This window comes from Ciconia boyciana, chromosome 7, assembly GCF_034638445.1.
Source record: "Ciconia boyciana chromosome 7, ASM3463844v1, whole genome shotgun sequence".
In the NCBI taxonomy this organism is placed as follows: Eukaryota; Metazoa; Chordata; class Aves; order Ciconiiformes; family Ciconiidae; genus Ciconia; species Ciconia boyciana.
In genome coordinates this window covers 67,725,605-67,742,988 of record NC_132940.1, presented here as the reverse complement: position 1 = coordinate 67,742,988, position 17,384 = coordinate 67,725,605, and the positions used below count along the sequence as shown (strand labels likewise).

The following is a 17,384-nucleotide window of genomic DNA, read 5'->3' as shown; positions in this document are numbered from 1 at the left end:
GAAAGTAAGCACACTGACAATTAACTCCGTAAATATATTTCAGAGAAAGTAAGGGATGATAGAATGGCCTGGAAGTCAGCACTAAAAACCACGTAAAGCCCCGGTACTCCGCACGTCAACGCAGCCCTCATCACCTTCCAGCGCGCGCCGTGCGAGCTGAGAGGCGTAAGTAACCGGGGACAGAAGGAAACCTTCCGGAAGTGAAGCAGTTCAGCCCATAGTGAATTACCTTCCTGAGCCTGAAGAGAGAGAACAGCTTGAGAACTACCCTTAAAAAAACCCACCCTTTGAAGCAATTCTGCCTCTTCCCTGTATTGCTCTTCGTTTGCACATCTTTCCTACTGCTTTGTCCTCATCTAGTTTTTAAAACCCTAATGTACGTTCTGTTCTAATGTCAGTTCTGTTCCTTCACCCAAGCCTTGAATGAGAACATATGCTACAAAAGAAAAAAAAAAGGGAGGGGGGGCGTCGGGGGTGTGCTTGGCTTCCTTACGGTTGGGAACTGCTGACGTAAGGAAAGATGCAAGACTGCTAAAGCAGATGAGCAATCAGAGAGCTTCTCTATAAAATGGCAGGCACTGCGAACCACAGTGAATGAGTTCGGGAGCTCTACTGGAAACCGAAGAGCCAGCAGGTATTGAAGACAGCTGTACGCAAGTGAAATTCCTGAAAACCACGGTGTTTTTCATGGACTAGCAAGAGGGTAAAAAAGGAACAAGCCATGAGCACAAAACCCACGAGAACTGTATAGGTCAGGCATCTTCACTGCTGCCACGTATGAATCCTTTTACTAAATCCGGCGTGGTAAATGGTGAGGGGGATACAGCCTAATAAATTCTGTGACTGCCGAAGTGGTTGGAACAGCACCGGATGGTGTAACACGGGCTGGCAGGTGAAACCTGAAGCGGTGCAATCCTGCCCTTGGCAAGAGGACAGCAGGTGCACAGCACTGTGTAGGACTTGAATTCAGCAGGTAAAATCAGTTACTCACATGGAACTTTGTAACGTCTGAGAGGAAGTGTTTCACTCTCTCTCTGTAACTGTTTGCAAGGAAAAAAGTATTAATGCAAATTTCTGACCTAGGTCACGATGTAGCATTCAAACCTTTAGCATAGGAAAATAACCCTTTGTATTGCAATGGGCTATCAATCTGGAAATGGGAGTTAAATGTAAAATTTGTTGAGACTCCAGGTTATTCCAGAAGGGTATTTTAGGCAGACCCTAGATGCCGTTCTGCTGTGGAAATGCAACAACAAATGCATTTGAAAAAGTAATTTGAGCAACACCTAATTCTTACCAAGAAAAAGTATAGAGGTGACATGCAGACAGCCCCTGCAGACACCCTGGGGAATTGATCAGAAAGGAACAACGCTAAAATAAATAAGGGATGGGATGAAAATTGCTTGGTGTGCACTGCTAATGGCTATTCCTGCCTCTGAGGTGCCATTACAGTGAATTCCGGCTGTGGCCTTACTACAGAAAAGCTTTGGGGATGGACACGCACCCCCCCTCCAACCAGAAAAAACCCTCCTGCAGTCAGAATGTGAGTGCAGTTTTAAATTGGGTTTAGCCAAAGTTTAGATACAGAGCAAAACACGGATTCATGCGCTAACATAATTTTATGGGGGAAGCGAGAGGTTTGCACCCTCTATACTAGTTACTACTGAACGTAAACTGGGTTAGGGCTCGGGGCTTGTTCTGGTCTGGTCTAACTTTAGCACTAAGCTGGAAGATACAGTTCAGCCACGAAGCAACCCAAGTAGCCGGAGAAAATAAACTCTTTGTAGATAAAGGTTTTAGTTAGACTGCGATCTAGTGACGCGCAGAGGAGCGGGCGTAACACTTACACCAAGGATTAAGGTGTAGGGGAAGAGAGGGGAGAACAAAGGCATTTTAATGGTAATGCCCAAGCAGCACACAACTGGCACTGTCGGACATGGAGAAGCACAGCCTTAGCTGGAGATTCACCTCCTCTGGTCGGGGCTTTTCCTTCTTTCCCCATCCCCCAAGCTCCCATTGCTCAGTACCACATCTTGCCAGCGCCTTGTTCGCAGGGCCGCTGGTTTCAGAGTACTTGGGTAGCTGAAGTACCAAAAGCCAGGTAGAATTCTTTTGGGGCAACAGAGACCTTCAGTCTCTCCCCTCCCTCTTCGAGGAGAGCACGTTCTTACCCTAATGAATAGATCAGGTGGCAAAGGTCTCCTCCAGCTTCTGTTTCGGGGATTGCACAAGCAGGTATTCCCACGGCAGGGGAACCCCCGTGCCAAGCGGTCGCATAAATGCGGAATTAAGTGACAAGAAATAATCTCCTAATTTAAGGAGAGCTACCCCGAAGGCTGCCTGGCCTTTGACTAGTTACATTACCATACTACTGCTGTCTTACAAAACGTACAACTGCACTTGTATCCAGTATCAGTGTAGTCACCCATGCAAGGAAGAAGGGCCTCGGAGGATTCCTGTGGGGGGAAAAAATTACCAACAGTCTGATTTTGTTTGGTTGGAATAAATTTATTTCATCTGTCTGTAAACAAGGTGTTTTTAATAGTTATGGCATTTTTTGAAATGCATATTAAATCAGATGAGTTAGACTGTATCCCAGATGTAACAAAGTGCAGGGAAAGAAATGGACAAATCAGCAACAAGAATTTGTTTAAATCTGTACATTATCCACAAGGCCCAACAATAGAAGCAAATACTAGAATGTCCCTAAAGTAGTGCCAGTCGAAAGAAACCCTCGTAGTCAGTTAAAATCCATCTCACAATAGCAACAGTTCATTTTTTTTTTTTAAACAATAGTATGGCACAGAATACATATTAAAAAATTCATCACAAGACAGCCAAGTCAGTTATTCCAACCAATACCATCTCCCATTTATTCTTTTGTATACAGAGTTCTGCAGTTCTCTTTAAATGGACATACAAGTTAGTACCGTGCCTGAACTGAGAGTTTGGTTACAGACATTTCAGATGACTAGTGCACAAGGCAGTTCACTCCGTAATTTCTGCAGCAAGGGTGTGACGATTTTAAATCTGATTTTAAATGAAGATTTTAAATTTGAAATGGCATCATTTTGACAGTTTAGCTTTCAAACTACCGACCTTCATCCAAACAGCGGCTTCAGAGCAGCAAAACTCTTTGCCAGTAAGTGATCTGGCAGAAAGGCTGGAGTCAGTCAAGCTCCCAGTGTAGCTGAAGGTGGCAGTTTTCCACAATGACATTGCAGTTTCATATTAAAAACCAAAAACAAAAAACCAAACCCCACGACCCCCAAGCTGCAAATTAAAATTGGTCCTATGAAAAACTGAAACCAGACACACTCCAGATGGTTATGTTGGGATATCTAATGTCCATAATGGCATCCTTTTACAAGTCAACTACAGAACAGGAGCTGGCAAAAAAAAAAAAAAAAAAAAAAAAAAAAAAAGTGCCTGAGCTATTGCAACGATGGAATGTCTCTGGGGATTCATTCGGGATGGTGGTTTTAAGGTCTCGGGAGGAAGTGCATCTGTACCCTTTCATCGTTTTGTGATTGCACTTGTTAAGCAGTACAAGCTTCAGACGTCATGAAGAAAAAGTAAGAGACTCGAGCCTACAGTGAAGTGCAACGACAAAACTGATGCAACATTAATAGCTTTTGAGTGGCAAATTGGTTAAACAAACCAGGCACTATAAAAATGGGAGTAAGCAAACAAATGTGGGTTTAAAAAAAAAAAAAGAAAAAAGAGAGGGACCGAAGTAAAGATATGCATGCACTTTTTTCCTCCCAACCATGCTCTATGAAAGGAAGACTAGTGAGCTGTGTAATTGCTCAAAGTGCTGAAGAGGCATTGATCAAATTAGATTGTACAATCGGCACCTTGTTTAGTATTTCAGTTGTTTTAGTTGTCAATGTCACGCTAATTGCTAAGACAAAGCAAAGCCTACACTTGGCATATTCCCCTCCCGCGTTTTTCAAGGTATCATGCATATCATCTGTGTGGTGCAGTAATGGTGCCAGATACGGGACTTGGTTACATACAGTGGTTAACATATAAATGAACAAAGGGTAACTGGAATTATGACATTAGGAAATGGGTAAATAAAAAACACAAACTACCATCTACAGTCTGGTAGCACTGAACACAACTGGGTGGTGGTGAAGACAGTTGCTAGGTGGATGGGGAGAGGCTGCTTAGACGTCAGACCTCCTCAGGTATAAAGCCAGTTCATATGCTTTCTTGTTGAGTGTCCCTCCATGGACACCTTCCTTTCCCATGACTATAACCAATGCTGGAGTACACAAGGAAACAAAACAGAAATGAACAGAATTAAAGAAAAAAAAAAAAAACCAAACACCTTTCCCCACCGACAAAGGGATACAAAGGAGACACAGGTTCATACCCCATCACCCTGCATTGCTAATAAAGTTTCCAGAATGTAAGGTTTAAAGCTCACCGCCAGGAAAGTTTAATAGCAATCTTCCCCTAATACTTAACAGTCTGCCTAGCAACTAGAACCCAGAGTCTCTCAAGTATTTTGCCATTGAGTATGCCTTCTTATTCAATCCGCCTCCATGGACCCCTTCTTTGCCCATTACAAAGACCAAGACTGAAAGAGAAAAGAAAAAAGTTTTAAAAAGAGTGTGTTAGACAAGGAAATAATGCAAGTTCTAGGCAGTGCAATAAACACACTCAAATTCAAGATTTAGCGTTTGGGTATTAAGCTAGTTTAACAGGAGTTTCGTAAAAACACAGATGTAGACAGGGCTGGGAGAAGGCATGAGTTATCCTCAGGGATATTACGTAACTATGCACGTCCCAAGAGTTCACTGCTACGAAAAATGCCACCAACTATCTCAAAAAAGCAGCGCAGTGCCTCCACCATCAGCACCATTCATCATCACCTGGCTGCATCTTAAAAAAACGGGGGAAAAAAAGAAGTGTTGTCAGGGACAAAAGTAGCAGTATACGTAGAACAACTGTGACTCGGAGAGCAGAAGAGGGAATATTCTTATCTGCAGTGGTCACTACTGGCCTAAGAACCAGAGTAACTGCCTGGAAGCTAGCAGAGAAACCCACGGGGTCAGACTTGGGCCAAGACTTTTCATGCAACAACACAACTATAAAACATGCTTCTTGCAGAAGACAAGGCGCAGGGAAGATTTTCACGCTGACCCTCTCTCTAATCCCGCAATTTTGGTGAAGTGTCCCAATTGTCTCGCGCACAAGAACATCCTAAGGCTCCTCAACCAGCAGACGCCACTTGCGAGCTGCCAGCAGATGTCACCAGCAGGTACACGGACACAATAAGCGCTGTGCTTCCACCAGCACAGTAATTGTTTCCCAAGCTAGGAACACTGCAATTGGAAACACTGCAGTCAGCCTACCTACAGGTGACTGTACATCTACATAGCAATTTGCTCACAAAAGGCTTAAGACAGGCGGTTCTCGTTGGCATTTCACCGTCTGCAGCAGTCAGAACTCTGCCTGTTTCGCTTCAGTGCTGCATTCATTCTGCCTGTACCACTGCCACCCAGCTTTAGCCTATAGACAAATTTTGCTCTAGTTTTGGTTTTATACTTGTAAGCAGAAGTCCGTTGCTCACCCATTTGTTCTAGCCAGCCAAAAAATGCTAGGCCGGATACTTTGAACACAAGGCATACTACTCGTAGCCACTATTTTGAGGCACATTTTCTACATCCAAACCTAGTGCCTTCTCCGTAATATGTTTTACTAGAAGTTAAATGAGGAGCACGAGAGCAGGCACACTAGGATAAAGCAAATTTCTCAGGGATACTGAACTGGATGGGCTTTTTTGCCTGCAGACAGACTTCAGAGAGCTCAACAGGAGGTGCAAGAAGAGTTAGTGTAGAACTTGTTAAAAGGCAAGCAGGAGTAGCTCATACAAGGCATTCACATCTTTGCAGAATAAACTTTCCGTTGAGAAGTTTACAACAAAAAAAGCTCGTTTCGCTACCAATCGTTAAAGAGATCCCTACCGTAAGCTTTAGATACCAAGCCATCGTATACTTGGCAAGCTTACTTCAAGCTACAGCCTGCTCTTTCCTGCTTGTCAGGGAGCTGTTTAACCACTGCACAGCCCAGCGCCCAGCTGCGATCACAGGGGGGAACAGGGACAAGTGTGATTCCTAGGGAGAAACCTAGTTTGTCGACCAGACCACTGCCACCCACCCCCCTTACGGCACTTCCTGAGATGAACCATGAAATACAGGAGTCTGCTTTTCTTAACAGCTGGAGTCTATGCTGAGGGTCACGTTCTTAATTCAGTGATCTGAAAGTGAAGAAAGTCACGCTTACCTCGGCCAGCTCTGCCTACAGCAACATTGTATGTCGGCTCACCACCTTGACTCTTTGTCCTGATGTCCATTGTGCAGTCGCCATCAACATACAGGCTATCTCTGATCACAGAGCACTTCTTTGCACCAAGGGTCAGACCATTGGTGAAGAAACCCTCTCGGTCTTTTCCTACAATCATATCTATTTCTACTGGCTGTCAAAGAAAAAAGTCCAGAGTTAGCACGGTAGTATTTTATTGTTTGATTTCTGTTTAGAAAGCGCCCTGTCTCCTGCTGGGAGGATGAGACAGGAAATTTCCCCTTGCTCCCACCACGAAGCGCTCCAGAATCGAGGGCTTTGTTAGTCACAGGCCCTATCGCGCTGGTTTACTGCCACCGTCGGCAGCGGCACCGCTGCCTTGGAACGCTTCGCAGCCCAAGTCTGCGGCGCTCCTCGGATCCAAGTTCTCGCTCAAGGAGGCACGGCACGACCGGACTAGCGAGCAGGGGACACGCGTGCCCCGGCGGCTGACCGCGCCGGGCCGGCCGCCAGCCCCCGCAGGACCGGCCACCCGCCGGCCCCCGGCCCCCGCAGGACCGGCCACCCGCCGGCCCCCGGCCCCGGCGCCACCCGGCCGCACCTGCCCGCGCCGAGGGGCGCCGGCTCAGCGCCCGCGGAGCAGCTGCGGCGGCCCCCGCGGCGCTCGGGGCCGGGCCCGGCAGCGGCGGCCGAGCCGCCCTCTGCAGCGCCGCGCCGCCCCCGCCGCACGGCACCGCGCCCGCCCGCCCGCGCCGCAGTGGCGGCGGGGCCTCGGCTGTGTGGCGGAGGGCGGGCGCGCCGCGCCGCGCCGCCATTCATCCCTGCGTGAGGGAGAGCGCAAGGGCCCGGGCGGGGAGCGCGGCGGCGGGGGCCGGGCGGCGGCGCGGCCCGGTGAGGCGGGGCCGGGGTGGGGGGGGCGCGGGCCCGGCCGCGACGCGGCGGCCTCAAAGTGCAGCGTCACGGCGGGCCCGGCCGCCCCAATCACGGCCCGGCACTGCGCGGCCGCGGGCCCGCCCGGCCCCGCGCTGCCCCGGCCCCGGGCCCGGGTCCGGGCCCGGGCCCCACCGCGCCCGGGGCGGGGCGGGGCGCGGCGCCGGCCGGGGCAGGCCGCGCTGCAGCGCGTCGCCCCCCCCGCACGGCCCTTATGCAACGGCGGCGCGGGTCTGGCAGCGCCGGGCGGGCGGCGGGAGCGGGGCCGGCGGGAGCGGGGCGGCGGCGGGGGCGAAGGACGGGCAGGGGCGGGGGAGGGGAGGGAGGAATCAATGGCAGTGCGCCATCTTGGCGGTGAAAAACATGGAGCCAGCGGCGAGGTGGGCATTCACGAACGCCTCCTACGCCGCGCACGTAAGCCTCGCCGCAGCGCCGGGCCCGGGCGCGGGCGGCCCTACGCAAGCCCCGCCGCGCGCGGCCTCTCCCGCCGCCCCGCCAGCTCCCGCGGCCCCCGCGCGGCGGCACCGGCGGCCGCGCGGGCGGGCCCCGCCGCATCGGGCCGCAGCCGCGGCCGCCGCCCCGCCGCCGGGCAGGGCCCCTCGCCCGCGGCCGCGGCGCCGCCGGCAGCCGCAGACAAAAGGCGGCGCGGCCGGGCCAGCCCCTCGGCGGCGCGGGCTCGCTCCCCGCCGCCGGGGCCCGCGCCGCCTCGCCCCCCGCCCCCCGCCGCCCCGCAAGGTGCCCCCGTCCCCCGGGCGCCGCCGCCTCGCCTCGCCCCGCCGCTAAGGGCCGCGCCGCGCTCCCGCGGGGCCGGGCCGGCGCCGCAGGCGGGCTCGCCCTTCCCCGCTCCCTCCCCGCCTGCCCCGCCGCCGCCCTCACCGTGATGCTCTGGAAGATGCCGCCGGCCGTGGCTGCCCAGACGTACTTGGCGTCGCAGTAGCCCACAATGGCGGCCTCCTGGCAGCAGCCATCGCACATCAGGTTGTCCACGTAGCTCTGCCAGCCGGCCATCTTCGCGCGGGCGGCGGTGGGGGCGAGCGGGGCGGGCGGCGAGGCGCGGGCCGGGCGGCGGGCGGCGGGGCTGGGCGAGGCGGTCCCGTCCCTCTCCTCTCTCTCCTCTCCCTCCTCGACGGCGGAGCGGAGCCGAGCGCTGCAGCGAGCGGCGCGGCCCAGCCCAGCCCTCCGCGCTGCCGGCGCCGAGGGGCGGAGGGGAGGAGGGGCGCGGCCCGGCGCCGCCCCCCGCGCCGCCCGGCTCCGCGCGGCCGAGGCGGGGAACGGCGGGGCCGCGGCGGCTGCCGCCGGGCGGAGGAGCGCGGTGCGGGCGGGGAGCCGGGCAGCGGCGGGGTCTCGGTCCCGGTCCCGGTCGCGGTCCCGGTCCCGGTCCCGCCCGGGCCTCGGCAGGCGGGCGGGCGCGGCGGGGCCCGGGGCTGCTGCGGGCGGGCCCGGCCCGGCCCGGCCCGGCCCGGCGGGAGCGGAGAGCGCTCCCTGCGCCCGCGTGGGCGAGGGGCGCGGCGGAGCCGGGATTCGTGCCCCCCCCGCTGCGGCGCGGCCGCCGCCGCCTGCCCCCGCCCGCCGCCCCGAGCCCCGGCGCGGCCCCGAGCCGGCCCTCGGCGGTGCCGCCTGGCAGAGCGCTGCCGCCCGCCCACGCCTGCTGCCTCCGCCGGCTCTGCCCGCAGCGCCGGGAGCGGCCGGGGCTGGGGGTGAGTACCGGCCGCCGTGCCGCTGTGCCGCCTTCTGCCGTCGGTCCGTGGGCGGGGAAGTGGGAACGCGGCTCCTAGTCCAAGGAATCGCGCTGTTCTCCGCTTCTGGAAGCGAGGTCGTTGCTCGGGTGAACCCCCGCTGTTCCCCGAGGTCCATCAAGCAGGTTCCTCGCTTCCCTTTGCGGGAGCGGAGCTTCTCCTGAAGGCGCCCGGGAGGGCCTGCTCCGCTGGGCCGGCGTCTCTGCGCGGCCGAAGGTCTCTGTGTGGAGGCTCCGCTCCCCGAGCCTCTCTTGGAGGCCACGTTCGCTCAGCTGGTTGCATTTATGTTTTATTTCTATGCGTTTCGTGTCGTCTCCTGCGTAACTCGGCAGCTGCGAGTATCCTTCAGGAAAAGGCCGGCGGTGACGCTGCTGGTAGTTGGCCATACTCTGCCACCCTGCTTGCCTTGGTGAACTGAGCCAATGTCCCGTCGACGCAGTAAGACGATTTCTGTATGAAGTCGCTGGCCTTGTCTTGAGCCGCTGGGCCCCCCATCAGCATCTGTTATGTTCTATTGCTGCATGGTTTTGTAGGTGGTGCGTCCAGGTTTTATTCTTCTGGTTCCACCAAGTTTCTGTTGAAATAATTTGGTTTCCATGTTCTTTTATAAGAGCTCCAGGTCCGATACCAGTATTTTGCTGCATTAATATTTGGCCCTGGGCAGGACGACTGCTCGGAAGACTGTCCTACCACAGGTTGCAGGCATGTTGCCACGTTTTAGGGCAACGGCTCGGTCTTGCTTAACGTTGAAATTTGGGGAGTGGGGCGGTCACCTTCCGATTAAGCAGGGTGGGTTTCACTTGCAGCTCATCCCTTGGCATCTGTGGTGATTCCGTGGGGAATGGAGACAGGTGGGATGTGAAGTGGCTGTCCGTGTAATTAACTTTGAAGCTTTAATTCAGGAAGTTAGATCTTATACCTGTATGTGCCGAGGCACGGTGTGCAAGAACTGAATCTGCCTTTTCCTGAGGTTATATCCCCCAGGAAGAATATTCACCAGGTATTATAATGAATATCCCTACAGCATACTTCAGGGTGTTCTTAGTCCTTTCAAAACCTAGTTCAGTTGTCACGGGATCGACTATTGTTCAGATGCTAGATTAGTAGATTGCTTAGATTAGTAGATCCTTAACACAAGAGCTTATTTGCATCTTTTAGCTTAATTCCATGAGTATTTTCTCTATTTTATTTTCACAGTGCCTTTCCCCCTCTGAATTTGGACAGCACCAGAACTTTGCTTTATCCTTTTCCTGCCATGACAAAAACGTCCTTGTGTCATTGTACCTACCAACGAGTTACAGGCTTTACATTTGCTTTCGGCTTTTTAAATAGCTAAAGCTTTTTGGGAAGTTTGTATTGCCTTCATCATCCTCTCTCTGCCAATGCCTTCCACTGGAAGGAGAAAAAGTTCTCTTCTGGCTGAAGTTGCCACTGAGGGCCACTTCTCTCTTTTAATGCTCTTCTGTAGGAGGTCCCAGTTTAACACTATTACTTGCACAGAATGGAATGCATCCGTCTTAAATGACCAGGAGGCCGATGGGTTCGGTATTTTTAAAGTTCAACCAAAATGTGTTTGGTTTTTGTCTATATGGGGTTTGGATTTTTTGTTGTTTTTGCAAGCTGCAACAAGGATTCCAAATTGTTTCACTTTAATAAGTGGATTTAATAAGTCTAGAGGCAGACATCTTATCATCCCGAACCCAGGGGCAGGCCTTGGGAATTTTGGAGCTGCCTGTTTGCTAGCGTCACTGTCCTTTGATCAATGAGGGGTGGGCTTCGCGTGGACGGCAGGCTGCTTGGTACAAGCGTGGAGGTATCTCACGCAAGAACCTGTGGGTTTCCAGGGCTTTAGCCAAAGGCTACGTTATACCTGGAGGTATCTCACCTTCTTGCACGCACCCTTCCACACATTCGTCTGTCCCTTCTGCCTGAGGACCAAGCACGCGTTTCCGAGCCCTCACGACCTCTAATATCCAGTCCTGTTTCATGGGAGGTAGAGACCCAACGGTCGCTGCCAGCTCGGGGCTGGGCCGAGTCCGGGGGGAAACGCTGCTACGTTAGCAGCCGCCGACCGGCGCGCGAGGCGCTACGTAGCAGTCCCCGGGACTCCAGAGCCTTGCCAGTTTAATGTGTGGTGGGTTCAGTGCTTCACCTCTTCAATACACCCAATGTTTCACCTGGATGTCAAAGAATGCAGAGTGGGTCTGGTAATATTACCACTGCTTTCCAGGGAATATCACCTTTTTTTCATAGCTGCATAAACCAGGTGATCAGTAGCGTGAGTGCTGTTTTGATGAGCAGATTCTGTTAGCGATACTGGGGATACAGTTGTCTGCTTTTAATGATTTAAATTGGAAAAAACTGCACAGAAGTCTCCTGAACATAAATGGGTGGATGAGAGTAGAGGATTTGCCACCTGCTTGGTAGCTCAGCTTTTAGTCGTGTTATTTGTGAAGTAACTCTAGTAATATATTTAGAAAGTGAAGTCTAAATTGGGTTACCGTTAGTTAATGTTATGAAACGACCAGGTAGCTTGTATAATTTGCAGATTCAGCAGTCGCCGGTGCTTTTTCTAAAAATCATAATCTTTTAATTCTATTTTCACTCTTAGGTGCCTCATCTGGTCATGTTGTATGTTATACAGTCATTATAATGCTATTTGTATAGACACGACTGCAACAGCACCTTTGAGACTGTTTGATTTAAGAAAATGAGGATGTGCTCTGTAGTTAAAGACTGTAACAGAGAGGAGTTCCAGTTTTATTTTTTGTTACGAGTCTTAATTGGAATCAGAGACATTCGTTAAATGAAGGATTTATATATAAACAAAAATACCGTTGTTAAAATTGACAGGTGTAGTGGGTCATTTTAACATCGGTACCTGGACTGATGTATGCAATGGTGCTGTCTGAACACAAGCTATGCCTGTATGATAAATAGTTGCTAAATCGTGATTTCTTGTATTTTAGTCTCTTTCTACGTTCTGCCCAGTAGTTCTTCTTTCTGGAAGGTATTTGCACACTACAGCCACAGTTTGGGTTTTTTTGTGCAGCTTGTAACAATCATTAGGCTTTTTGCTTCGGTTCAGAACTTTGTCTAAAATTTATGTTGGATCACATCTAAGAAAAATAATAATTTGAAAGAATTTTGAAGTACCGACTGTGCTTAGCCAGAGTGTACTATTTATAGCTTTGTGAGAAACTTGACTGCTTTTATATGAGTAACATAAAAGTTGAAATTGGCTGAAAACTTGCAGGAGGGCCTATATTTTGTTAGTAAAATAACTTGCAGTTTTCTGTCAGGCGTCGTAACTACCAGAGCCGCTGCTGTGCTCAGAATGGTTGGACAGCCAAAGGTACGATTTCTTACCGTGTCCCAGTTCTTCCTGCTTTTCACCAAACGGGCCCATTTGGAGAGAACTTGAACCAGCGTTTGTGCGTAGACAGGAAGGGCAAGTGACCATCAACAGAATGCAGGCTGGCTGCTTGGTGAAAATGAAACTTCACAGAGCCAAAGCTCACTCGGTGCATCGTTCGTCTCCAGCATTACCACCGCTCACGTCCGTTTGCGGTGCCGCTCTGGTGACTTCCTCTCCAGACCATACTGGATTTCCTGTGGCAGTCTTTCTCTTTACCACAAGTGCTTTCGGAAGTGCAGAGGGTGAAACCGATTTAGAAGTGTTACGAGTTAGCAGATTCACTTCTGCTGATTAAAAGCCAAGGAGCAGTCTGTCTTGTAGCCTCGTGGCGATGAGTAGGAAATGGGCTTTGCAGGGTCCCTCCACAGCTACTTAAGTGACTTGGCTGAAAAACGAGGAAGCCACCAAAGGCTGGGATGAGTGTTAGCCAGAAATAAAATGTAAAAATGTCATATTTATGAGCTGAGAACTTGAAGCTAGCTTTAAAAAATGCGGTGATACAAAATGCAACAATCATTAGATTAAGACCACAAAGTTTTATTGCATAGCTACGCCTGTGCATGAAAAAGGTCCTGCCAGTGCTAGCATAGCTATGGCTGCACTACAGAGAGCCCTGTACAACAGCACTTGAAACCATCCAGAAAGTTCTGAAAAAAAGTTGCTTTTCTGGTGTATCTGACGTCGTTTGGAAAGGTGCTTTAACTCCACGTGCAGATGAGAGTTAAGTCTCCGTGGAGGAGGTTTGCCTGGTATGGTTTTACCAGTACAGGGAGCTTAGCAAGACCTTTGTCTTTCTAAGGATTAATTAGGTAAGCAGTTAAGAAGAATTTCCTTTCCTTATCCTTTATTTAGCCATCAAATTCCAACATAACCTAAAATGTAACTTTTAAAATCAGATGCAAGCTTAGGGGTATCGCTGTGTCAGATGATAAGGGTATGAGGTTGCTTCCATTTCAGTGGCTTCCAGAAATGCTTTAAATCTGAGGAATGACAGTTCTTTGTGGATCTGATTTACAGACTGGCCAAAGCACTAAAAAAGATGTCTGACGTCATGGAACTTTGCTCAGCTTTTGGATTTTTAAGGTAAGTTCTTGATCTCGCCAGTGGCCAACATTAAGGTTTATTTTTATAAACCTTAATCCTAGAAATTAAAGTATATTATGTGTAAATTCTTACTTGGACAGGTAGTCTCCGGTTCATAATGGTGTCTTTGGTGAGAGTCTCTATATGAGTGAGATGTGCAGAATTAGGCTTATATGACCCAGCTTTCTGTGTATTCAGGTTTATCAAACAGTCAGGCTCCTCAGGGTACTTAGATCCTGCAGGATTTTGTTTTGGTTTCGATAAAGCAAACGGAACCCAAATCGGTTAACTTTTCAATTATGAAACAAGGGTATGTACTGTGAAATTCAGTAAGTTTGTAGATAGCTTGACACAGTGGGGGGAAGGTGGTAGCATCTTCAGTCCAAGCTCTTTTATTTATTTTATTTTATCCAAGCTCAGTGGTGACTCATTACGTGCCTTTGTTAACTGATTATTGCGGTGGGTGAAAGGTTGTCTAGAAGTTAATCTGAAAAGTGAAAACTAAGACGAAGAAATGCAGTAAGGGAGTTGGAGAAGCACAAAGTTAGAGGGAGAGAAAGCAGAGAGGTGGAAAATGGAGCAGAGCAAGCACGGGCTCTCAGCACAGTCGTGGTTTTACGGATATTTGTGCAGCGTGGTTAAACAAGAGCGGCTGACACTCTTAGTGCTACTCGAAGTCTGTAGCTCTGATCTCTGTGCAAACTTCACTGGCCGCACTGGGAAATGATGTTAGATGAAAAAGAACAACATTTAACTTTTCCTGGGCTTCCTCTGTTGGTTTTTTTTTCTGTGAAAGCTGACTGGTATATAATTGTACCTTTTTAATAGCTGCTCTGCATTTTTGCACTGTGCTAGCATACATTAAGGAAAAACCCCAAACTTTTTCGAATGTCGTATGGCGTTGCGGGTGCACTGCAGTCACGCCAGAACTCTCTCCTCTGAACACCACCACGAGGTCAGCAGCATCTTCCTGGCACCAAGTATGTGTCGTAGCCGGTGCCAGGTTTTGGCCGCCTGTGCAGGGTCACGTTCTGGTTATTGAACTGACAGGCCTTCATGTTTTTCTAGCTCTCAGTTTCTTTAGGTGATTGGTTTTGCACCGCTTTCTGCTGCTTATTCAGTCTACCACGTGGTTTAGCCAAGGAACGCTGAAGTTTTGTTCGGTACGTTATTTCCTTCGTTAAGCCTTCTTTCAGTGACAGTATCTGTAAGTATGTCTATCTGGGTGATATTTCATCCTCTGATCACAAATAATTTTGCTGTTGATGCTTGTTATTTGTTAAAAGTCCAAAGGATTTTTGGATCACAGATACATAAATTTATCTGTCATATATGATTTCTACCCAAAACATTGTCTGCAAAAGCATTTAATAATAATTCTGAAGTATAAAAAGCCGTATTTTCCCAGAGAAATTACACAGTTCCAACCTTATAATGCTCTATAAAATTACAATTTTTTTTCTTTGAATGAAACAGAAGTAGCTAAACGTTTTTCTTTTTTTTGCAATTCTTTTTTTAATTTAGTACCAAATTTCTCTGTGGCCATGCAGTACTCGGTTCCAGCTGTGAGTAGCAGTCAACCTGCCTGCTGTCAGCTCACCAAAGAAGAGCCAGTGTATGTAGATTTAATATTTAGAATATTTTTGTGTCAATTTTTGATCGTTGAAGTACTACTTAGTTGCAGCACCCAGAGAATTATTTCAGCCACAGCTGCAGTGCTGTTGTACTCTCAATTACATCTAGTCAAATAAATACCACATTTTTGAGAAACAAAGTATATGAAAATTATTCTGCTCAAATTTGTCTACATAATCACAAAAGAAGATCAAAGAAAAGTTTTAAAATACATGAATTACATGCTTAGAAAAGGTGTACTCAGTCTGAAGGTCTAATACTGCTGAACCGTAGAGCAGCCACTCTGGTATGGAAGAAAGGAAACATTAAGAATCTAAGAATGGGAGGAACGAGGAGAAGTAGAATTGAGTAAGGGGAAAACAGCCTAAAGATGGTGTGGTTTCATTTAGAACATTTTCTCTTCTTTATAAATACCTCACTGAGGGAAACTAACAATACCATATCTCGAGCAAACAGCTATTCGTTATGAAAAGTAAACATGCCGAGAACGTTCCGGGGAAGAAACGTTGCAGAGGACCGTGGAGCCGAGGCAGGTCTCCTTCAGCGTCGCGGAGACCTGGGAGGTGGCTTCGTGGTTTTGATGAAGCCACGAAAAACGTGGTCATGTTTTTGACTGCGTACCGGTCTTGTCGATGGATCGTGCCCCCCAGCATCGCTGGTCTAACGTCTCCATAGTAAGTGCCGATGGAGGCGAGCGTCTGAATCTCAGATTATACGCTGTGTTGAAGCAGGTGCTGGGTTTTTATTATCAACCTTTACAGCAGCTGGGGGTGGACTCGAGGTGGTGTTACTGTGGGGAAGAAGAATCCAGTCATCTGCTGTGTGACTCGCCGTGCTCTCCTGTCCGTCTTCCTGGCGTCCTCATCCAGCAACGCAGCTTGCGCCACGTCATCGGGTCACACGTGGAGCATCCGCAACGGCTCACACCTGCTTTTTGGTCGTCCGCATTTCTAACGATGTGTTTCCCAGTGCATGCTTAAGTTATGTGAAGACGTCCATAAGAAAGATGCATCTAATACAGCTTGTCTGTACTCTGGATGAAGATAAATGGCAAATTGGCAAAGTGCTTTTTAAAGATTTGTAACTCGGGTGTATTACATTTATCTAGAAAAGTGAAAGGATCCCTCCTATTTCAGTTTTATTTGAAACTCAAATGTAAAATGCAGAATGAGGACCACTTTTCTCAAATGCAAAAGCATTACTTCCGTATATAAAAAAAAAAGTCTGGCATGCTACTGCTTTGGCTGAACAATCAGAATAACCCTCCTTTGCTATACAGACCTTGTCCTGGTTGTTAGGTGAGAACAGCGTGCCTAAGGCAGTTGTGACACGCAGCACAGTTGTGGTTACAGAGCTAGAAACGGGCAGTTTTAGCAGTTGCCATTGCAAAAAAAACGCAGAAAAAGAGAGGAAGGGAACGTTAGCACCAGCTAGACTTTTTTGTGTGTTTGTTTTAATAGACACCCATTTTCTTGTGTTACCTTTAGTAGATGTCTGTGGAGAAGATAGCGGTAGACTGCTGGCAGGTGGTCAAGCCGTGTATTTAACAGTAAGGGCGTCAGCCTTGCAAAACCATCGATAACCTGTTTTTAGGTACGGGTTAGTTGAGTGAATCGGAATACGCACTCTTTGATTGGAAGGAAGTTGAACTCTTGTACTGAAATAGAACAGCTCGGAGGCAGCATCTAGGCAAAGGTGTACTTGTTTCTCAAAACCTCCTGTTGGCATGGACCCGGGGACGGTCATCAGCCAAATAATGGCTGCAGCAGGGGAAATGGCACTTCTCCTCGATGCCGATGATGCGCTTTTCCACTTCATCCCTTGGTAGCGCCTTTCTATCGGACGCAGCTGTTTCTCCTTCTTGTTCACGTATTTTTCTGTAGTTCCAACGATTATTTTTTTAAGAGCAGTTTGTGGGGGAAAATAAGATTGCGCTTCCCTCTCCACGCTTAAGGCATTGTAACGGCAGCGGCTTTGGTGGTAGCTTCTGTTATTCAGCAGCATGAGAGGATACTCATCCCTGTCAAATGATTGTTGAAGACTAAGCAAAAAAAACTTAATAAGAAAAAAAAAGGGTTGTTTTTAATTTAAATAACTAAATATTTTTGTTTCTATCTTTGCTACTTTAGAAACTATATGCTGTAACAGGAAAAGAAATACCACAAGAGGAGTTAAGTTTATAACTGCAGCATAACTGTGGTCACCTTACAGCATGCAAAGCAGTGCTTTGAGCTCAGCAGAGATCAGTCGCGCGGTTCTGCCCTCTC

The 17,384-nt window shown here is 49.3% G+C and overlaps 1 protein-coding gene across 2 annotated transcripts; it reads right to left on the bottom strand.

The window, feature by feature from the left end:
• Positions 1-2,842: 2,842 nt before the first annotated feature.
• PFN2 (profilin 2) lies at positions 2,843-8,447 on the bottom strand. Of its 2 annotated transcripts, none has more exons than XM_072868798.1 (3): positions 8,122-8,442; positions 6,298-6,490; positions 2,843-4,270 (listed from the first exon to the last, which is right to left on the bottom strand). In XM_072868798.1, the coding sequence occupies exons 1-3, from the start codon at positions 8,251-8,253 to the stop codon at positions 4,173-4,175; spliced, it is 423 nt and encodes a 140-aa protein (XP_072724899.1). In that variant the 5' UTR covers positions 8,254-8,442; the 3' UTR covers positions 2,843-4,172. The 2 variants fall into 2 exon arrangements, with proteins under 2 accessions (XP_072724899.1, XP_072724900.1); XM_072868799.1 differs by lacking the exon at positions 2,843-4,270 and adding an exon at positions 4,284-4,588 and having other exon boundaries at positions 8,122-8,447.
• Between the last annotated feature and the right edge of the window lie 8,937 nt (positions 8,448-17,384).

Excerpts from the sequence above, each read along its gene's own strand:
- PFN2 (XM_072868799.1), bottom strand. The coding sequence starts at position 8,253 with ATGGCCGGCTGGCAGAGCTACGTGGACAACCTGATGTGCGATGGCTGC. Across the intron at positions 6,491-8,121 it reads GCATCTTCCAGAGCATCACG|CCAGTAGAAATAGATATGAT; the intron begins GTGAGGGCGGCG and ends TTTCTTTGACAG. Across the intron at positions 4,589-6,297 it reads TGTAGGCAGAGCTGGCCGAG|TCTTGGTCTTTGTAATGGGC; the intron begins GTAAGCGTGACT and ends TTTCTCTTTCAG.